This window comes from Larimichthys crocea, chromosome XV (genome assembly GCF_000972845.2).
Source record: "Larimichthys crocea isolate SSNF chromosome XV, L_crocea_2.0, whole genome shotgun sequence".
Classification (NCBI taxonomy): Eukaryota; Metazoa; Chordata; class Actinopteri; family Sciaenidae; genus Larimichthys; species Larimichthys crocea.
In genome coordinates, this window is record NC_040025.1 from 17,642,109 (window position 1) to 17,649,839 (window position 7,731).

Sequence of the window (7,731 nt, forward strand, 5' to 3'; positions counted from 1 at the left end):
TAAGTCAAATGATATCAGTGTTCTTTATTTTTAATGCCTACTAGGTTGCACCTATCCTGCAATCAGGGAAGCTCTAGCGTACCATGCAAAGCCATTCCACTACAGCTGCGAGACCTTTCAGATTTTATCGCAGTGACCAATCAGCTCATCTCTGAAGCCGTGGTCAATAAACTCTGTGGTTTAAATGTTGGTAAAAGCTCATTTCTTGTTGTAGCAAGGCTGTTAAAGTGGTGAGCTTTTAGCCCCACAACCTCAAGGATGTTTTACTGTAATTGCTACTATATAGTCAGATCAATGGAGACCACTCCCTTCCCTATTCTGAGAACTAATCATTAAGGGAACAGTTAATGTGTCATTACTGCAAATAGTAAAGGACCTGTGAACTGCACAAACCAAAGTCTTATTAATGCTGCAAATGTGAAAACCTTTAAAATACAATTATTATGTTTTCACATCACATTATATTAGAACTTAAAACTGGCATAGTCCTGAGAAGATTTATTCACCCTCTGTCTACAAATCCATTCATAACTCCATTGTGTTTCAGGAATTAATTTGTGTGGGTGGAGAGATCTCATGATTTTTCTACGTTTTTAGAAAAATATTCTTTGAAAAGCTGTTTCTTTAATTGTTGTAAAGTATCTTTTGGAGAACTCACCCTACCTACAACTACCTACATCACCTCACATAGCCACTAATTTGATAAAGCACCGTCCTTTCTCCTTGAATTGTTTATGGCTTCATGAGCAGAGTCAAATACTGACTGAAAACTGAACTGTCGGCTACATACTCACTGCCCGTTAGGATGTATCATGTATGATTCTCAAAACTTGCTCTCCTTCTATGCAGCTTTTGATTCACGTTCAATATATATATATATTTTTTTGTTTGTTTGTTTAACCATATTCTTCAGCAGAGTTAAGTGTAAAATACATCCTATTTCAATAAAAAACTAAATCCCACCCGCTTAAAAAATAAACATTTATGTCAAGACTTGAATGTCGAAACATCTAACAGTAGCACAGCGGCAGACGAAAAGCAAAATGATCAACAACATCAGATTATACAAGAATACAGTCAGTACACTGATAAACATAGCAATACACAACTAATCAATACTGAACACAGAAAAGTGAGTCTTAATAGACATATATATACTGTATATATAGATATATATAGGAAGGCAGATTTGCTTTGGAGAGAACAAAGCCACTTTTTTCCTCTATGTTAGGACCCTCGCAATAGCACTTAGTTTTTCTCTGTACAGAATTGCAACTTGTATTTTGAGTGACAACCCAGAAGAGAAGACCACCCATTAGTCACGGCAGATTTAACTCGATTGACACTGGGTTACTGCAGGGTAAACACATGCTATTCCTTGACAGTCTGACAGTTCACTGGGTACGATTCAGCATCCATAATATCTGGGTATGATTTAAAACTTCAGATTCTTGCATTCAGTAGCTTCCCGAATGGCCTTGCCTTAATATCTGTGAGGTTTTAGATTGAGAAAACAGGGAACAGCGCATATATTTTTAGTTCTAGTGGGGCTAGATCCCTAAAAAATGGGACCGATTCTTCACCAGTCTGCAGTAGTGCTAAATGTGGCTGTATTGAAGTGCGTCTTATGGTATTTTTTGCTGCTCTCTATTTCTCCACCTGGTATTCCTATGTGTGAGGAATGGGATGATTCACACACCACCTCTCCGATAAGTGTGACTTCCTTTTTTCACCCACACAAGAGATGCTGTGGTGCACACTGCAACTGTGATTATAACATTGATTTTGCGTAAAAAAACAAAACAGAAATGCACCCAGAAATGTGTGCATCTTAACATTTTAAAGTATACTGACATTTAATTGCAAGATGTATGTGATTTTACATAACTGTTCTTACATATACATATGCTGTGGTATTTGTTGAAAAAAAAAGCACTGAGCATCAAATTTATGCTTACCAAATTTTTATCTTACAGTGTCCAATCATATGAGTCAGTGGGAGAGCAAATGTTAAATGAAAGCTTCAGGCGTTTCCCTCATAAACAAATTACAGACTACTTAAAGGGCATCACGTTCATTGTCTGGTTGAATGATTGCTTTTGAACTTAAGTGAGGGCAGCCTCGTAATGACCAAGGTACACAAACAAAGCAAACGCATCTGGGCTGTCAGTGTACAGGGAGCCAGAGAGAATGGCTTTGTGTTGCTGTGACTCATGATAACACACCTTTCCTCTGTGGCTCAGAGAGACAAAGACATGGAAAGCACAGGGAAACTGAATCCCTTCAAAAGATGAAATTAGCATTTACACCGGGCTAGCCTTGTTGTATTGTGACACAAACGCCACACAGTTTAATGAAATCACTCTTTCTTGTTTGGGCCGAGACTCAGCCTCCCAATTTAAAACCTTGTTAATGAAATTTGCACAGCACATGAGGTGTCATTCATGTTAAATTCAATTCACTTGAGATTAAATTATAGTTGTGAAAAAGCAAAGGATATTATAATTGATACATGGGCTTTCTGTCAGTAGCTTCTAACTCTAGAATCAGCTCTCTCTTGTCAAATAACGTGCAGCCTTATAACCTTAATCTTCTTGAGGAACCCTGTTGATTTAATTATGTGGTAGACTCTAATGTTTATGTACATCGTACTTCTTTTTCTACCTACCACAGGGCTACAGCAGCTACCTTTTAAATCAGCATGACACTACTAATTGTCTGAGCAAAGTGCAAGATCATCTACAACATAATTCATGACATATGACTACACCGTATGCAGGTTTATGTTTGATCAATGTTTACTAAAATATTTCAGGGTTTTGTGTCAGGGCACATTTTACACACAGGAAAGAATACATTTGACTTAAGCCGGTAGCCTTTAGCATCAGCTTGGCCTTTTACTTCCTACCTGTGTGACTGAGAAAAACAAATGCTATAACTTGGCCAAGAAGAGGAGTCAAACTCTGCAATAAGTGGCACCTCAGTGAATGACAAACAGAAGCCTATTTTGCTTGCAAGGAACATGGTACCTATCTGTATACAGACAATATGTTGATAACCAGTCAAGACAAAACATGTCCCTGCACTTAATGTGTGTCTGCTGGAGATGTTCCATGTTCTTAATTGAGTAAGGCTTCAACAGTATCTTTTGTGTTATACCATTGTGACTATTTTGATTCATTTATACAGTGATCTGCCTCGAGCTGTTCATCTGTTTTATACCATACCTCTATGTAAATTGATCCCTTAACATAGCGAAAAAAATCTGTCCTATATCGCTACACATATGACTATGAACACGAATAACGATCGGTCTGATGAACTACATCTGAGTGCAACTAAATATCGTCTATGAAGTAGGATGGAAGTGACCTGTGATGGCCTCTTAATATAATGTTTGTGCACAGCCTCAATATAAATGACTAAACGTCTGATGAATCCACATTTCTTTTGGATCATACAGATCATTCTGGGACCTCATATAATGTTTTTTAGCATGCTTTTTTCTCTACAGATGACTCAAGGCTAATGGCAGATGTATACATTGGCTGGTGATGGTGGTCTGTCCATCTAAGTGTTCCTGTGTTGATTGAAAGAGGGCTAAATGTATCTATGCTCTATTGTTTATGTAAGATGCAATCTATTATAGTTCTTGTAATAAATATAATTATGAGCCAGCCATGGTTTCAATATATATGCCTTTTTTTCAAATCTAATTTCAACCTGTGCATTGTATCATAAGTATTTCCCACACATTAGCAGTTTAATTGATCACTTCCTGAGTGCTGATATCAACAATATATCATCTACTTGTGACTCTTATAAGACTTCAGTAGTTTCCACGGTTCATGTACACTGCCATTCCTTCACAGTATGAATATTAAATGCTACAGATTAAAATGCTGGAAAAGTCTCGCTCATTGTCTGTGTCGACAACAAGACAGTTTTTTTTTTATTATTCCCTTTGAGATTCTTATTTCCACTTGACAGCAACTACAGATGAACATCCTTCCTCCGTTTCCAGGTCACAGTCACAGTTTACATGAACTAAAACATGGCCAGTCTTTCCCAGTCTCATCTCAGACCACCATGGGAGTGTCTGAGAAGACGGAGCTGATGGACTCTGCTACTGACTTCTTCCTCTTCCCCTTCATAAGAGAACCAGCTTCCGCATCCAGATCATCATCATCCTCATCCCCATTGGGGTTCAACTTGCCGTTCTGGCCCTGCAAGTCCTTGGAGTCTATGAACGCCACATGCCTGTTCAGCTCTGCTTTGAGCGCTGGGTCCTCATGGGTTGGTGTCACACTGAGCATGGACGAGTGAATACTGTCCTCACCCCGAGCTTTACCCTTATTGGGGCAGCAGAAGCAGCGACATGGTGTCAGATAAAGGTACATGAGGACCAGCACCACACTGGCTAAACAGCCCACCAAAGTGGTGTATGCTGTGTTCAGTGTGTCCCCGCCCCCGTGCATGGTGAAGTTGTGAACCTTCAGCACCACATAAATGGTCTCATTGAAGACCTCGCTCATTGCCAAGCAAGTGTAGGTCCCAGAGTCCTCAGATCTCACTGGACTAATCTGCAGACTTCCATCTGGCAAGACTTTGGCTGTCTGGTTGCGTCCAGGTGTCACTAGCACATTACCAGGCATCATCCAGGTCTTTAACATGTTCCTGTGTTTGGTGTCACACCCAAGGATCAGTGTTTGCTCCAGAAAAGCCTCTTCATCTGCCTCCTTGAATGTGCTGCAGTTCATATTGTCACCGCTGAGATCAAAAACACGTACTTGGGTTTTTTGTGGTCCAGGCAGGATACATGTGTAGTCATCTTTGAAGTCCACAGCCGAGTTGAGCTTTCGAATATACCAGTGGGCTAAGAGTGTGTACAGATCACAGTGACACAGCAGAGGGTTATTGTGGAAGTAGAGGCCATTTTTAATCCAGGCAGGCAACACCTGGAGTTCATCAAGGGATATCATCTTAATCTTATTGGAGGACACATCCAGGAGGCTCAGTTTCTCCAGGCGTGACTTTTCCTTGACCAGCTCCAGAGGGAAGCGGGAGATTTGGTTCTGACTAAGGTAGAGCTTCTGAAGGTTGACCATGGTGCCAAAGGCTGAACGGTCAATCTGGGAAATTTGGTTATTGTACAGCAAGAGGACCTCTAGGTTGACCAAAGGCTCAAAGATGAATTCATCCAGCTGCCGCAAGTTGTTGGAGGACAGGTCCAAGTAGCGCAGGTACTTCACATATACGAATGCCTCTGAAGACAGGAAGTGGAGACCATTATGGCTGAGGAGGAGATTATGGAGCTTCAGGAGCTTGACTAAGGTCCACTCAGATCGCAGCCGCGTTATATTATTATAGCTGAGATCCAGCACAGCAGTGTAGAGTGGTAGACTTGTCGGGACGGTGGTCAGATTCATCTTGGAGCAGCTCACTATGTTCGAAGCACAGATACATGTCTTGTGGCAGTTTAGGGCGGATCCTGCTGCCCCTGGAAGCCAGAGTAGAGCCATGCAGATGACGAGGGAGAAGGCCCATCTCTGACCCTGATTCCAATGAGGTAATGTTTCCAACAGGCTGTCACCTGTTCTGGCGGAGGGCTGCAACATGCTAACAGTTGATCTAAATCCCACAGAGGTTTACTACGATCCCATTCTCAGAGAACAGCATGGGAGAGCAGCTGGAGGAATCCCAGACATTCCTGATTGAAGGCTGAAAAAAGCATAAACAAAGGCAATCAACAGATATTATTATCAGACAGAAGTACAGATTGTGCTTTGTATTGAAGACTAGATAGATAGATAGATAGATAGATAGATAGATAGATAGATAGATGTGAATATCATGCTTTGTAAAAACAAAATAAACAAACATATATACACATATAGAACACAAGAACTCACTGTCAGTCCCACATTGAACAAATCTTTTAAATATTAAATAACTCATTAAGCTCTTTTAGATGCTGTGTACATCTGCACATCTATAAAACATGACTATGTGCTCAATCATGATCCCTTGACATCATTTCATCTATTTAATTATATTGGCTGTTATTTATTTAAGTATTAAAAATAGTCTACTTGAATTTTAACATTGTGGCACTTAGTATAACTGCTTTATATAGGTAGGTAAGTAGTTAAAGCTCTAGAAATGCATCATATTTTCTGAACTCATCCACTGTTTTGCAAGTAATAGCTTATGCAAATAAAGAAGTCTGCATGCAGCCACATTCTGAATCAATGCACAGCATGGACTGGCTGCAGTGTCTCCCTCTTAAACCTAAAATGAAAATACTGAAGTACAGTGTGTGTGCATACCGCACAGTACTTTGGTAAATGTCCTCAGTCACTTCCCACCTCTGCACCCGTGTGAACATGCAGTATTACATTGCTCATACGTTGTCCAGCGCATATATCAAATGAAGTACTAACTTTCCTCTGCTGCTTTGCACAATGCGTGTCTTCCGTTAAAACAAATACACACGCACACACCTGGTACTCACGCTAACCCATGTGCATTCACACCCCTGGAAGACACGCATTGATTTTCTTCCTTTTTCCATTTCCCCTCTCTCTCCCTCTCTCTCCCCCTCTTCCTCTCCTCTCTCTATCCCTCTGAGACACAGGATAAAACACTGTTGTGCACTAAGTACAAATAAATAAAATGCATAAAAATATGAAATCATGCAAATGTTTACATTATGTCGTTTTCTAAGACGTCCCTGTCCGTTTGTAGAAGCGCAAACGTTGCACTGCACCATTCTGCTCGAAAACAAGCGAGCACAACATGGAAACGTGAGCCGAGAGATGGAGAAGGAAACCGAGAGAGACACCTACCTTCAACCGGGATGCAGCGGTGTTGGATCTCATTAAAACAGCTCCTCGTCTGTTTACAATGTTGCTGCCTGCATGCAGATAGTCCCCGTCTGAATGAGTGTATGTGTGTGTGCTGTTGAGGACAACAACAACGGATGCAGGGAGGAAGGAGACCACGAGAGATATCCTCGCCAAAATAATCCACGCGGCGTCCAATACCCGGTGCAAAATTACGCAAAAACGATTACGTAAAGAGCAGACAACACACACACACACGTCCTTTTTAACTGCTGACAATCACCGATGAGCGATTCGCGATTCAGATTTACTCAGATGTCTTTAGATGACTTTGCCTTTTACCCTAACATACTGCTTTGTGTATACACACGATCGCACATACGTCCTTTGTAGTTAATTGGCGCAGATTGAGCGGGTCCGGCTCCTGTCGGGTCTCATCAGCAGCCATGGAGATAATTGAGAAAGAGCAGTCTGCAGCTGACAAGCCTCCCCGTTGCTCCTCGTTGGCCTTCTGCGGTCTGACTGTGTGTGTGTGTGTGTGTGTGTGTGTGTGTGTGTGTGTGTGTGTGTGTGTGTGTGTGCAGCACTGCTGTTTCTTTCTGCTGCAGTGGTTGACGTTGTTTTTCAGCAGAGGTAGTGCGCTCAAACCCAGAAGGCGCTGTTTACAAAGATGCGCTGCGGCGATGCACTGAAAACCCCACGGGAGAGCTGAAATAGAGGGGGAAAGGAAAGGTTCATGTTAAATGTTACAATTCAGATACATTTTTAAAGGTTTATACTCGTTGTATGAGTGTAAGATAACACGTATGGTGGTTTTACATCTACATCATCATCATCAGTTTACTAGGATAAAGTTTTTATGTCACTGATTCAGTCCAACAACAAG

General features: G+C 41.2%; 1 protein-coding gene across 2 annotated transcripts; it reads right to left on the reverse strand.

Annotated features, from left to right (window-relative positions):
• Nucleotides 1-879: 879 nt before the first annotated feature.
• On the reverse strand, nucleotides 880-7,512 carry amigo1 (adhesion molecule with Ig-like domain 1). Of its 2 annotated transcripts, XR_002041979.2 has the most exons (3): nucleotides 6,849-7,512; nucleotides 3,060-5,721; nucleotides 880-3,029 (listed from the first exon to the last, which is right to left on the reverse strand). XR_002041979.2 is itself a non-coding variant. In XM_019259307.2 (2 exons), the coding sequence occupies exon 2, from the start codon at nucleotides 5,616-5,618 to the stop codon at nucleotides 4,080-4,082; it is 1,539 nt and encodes a 512-aa protein (XP_019114852.2). In that variant the 5' UTR covers nucleotides 5,619-5,721; nucleotides 6,849-7,512; the 3' UTR covers nucleotides 880-4,079. The 2 variants fall into 2 exon arrangements, 1 of the variants encoding a protein (XP_019114852.2); XM_019259307.2 differs by having other exon boundaries at nucleotides 880-5,721.
• Between the last annotated feature and the right edge of the window lie 219 nt (nucleotides 7,513-7,731).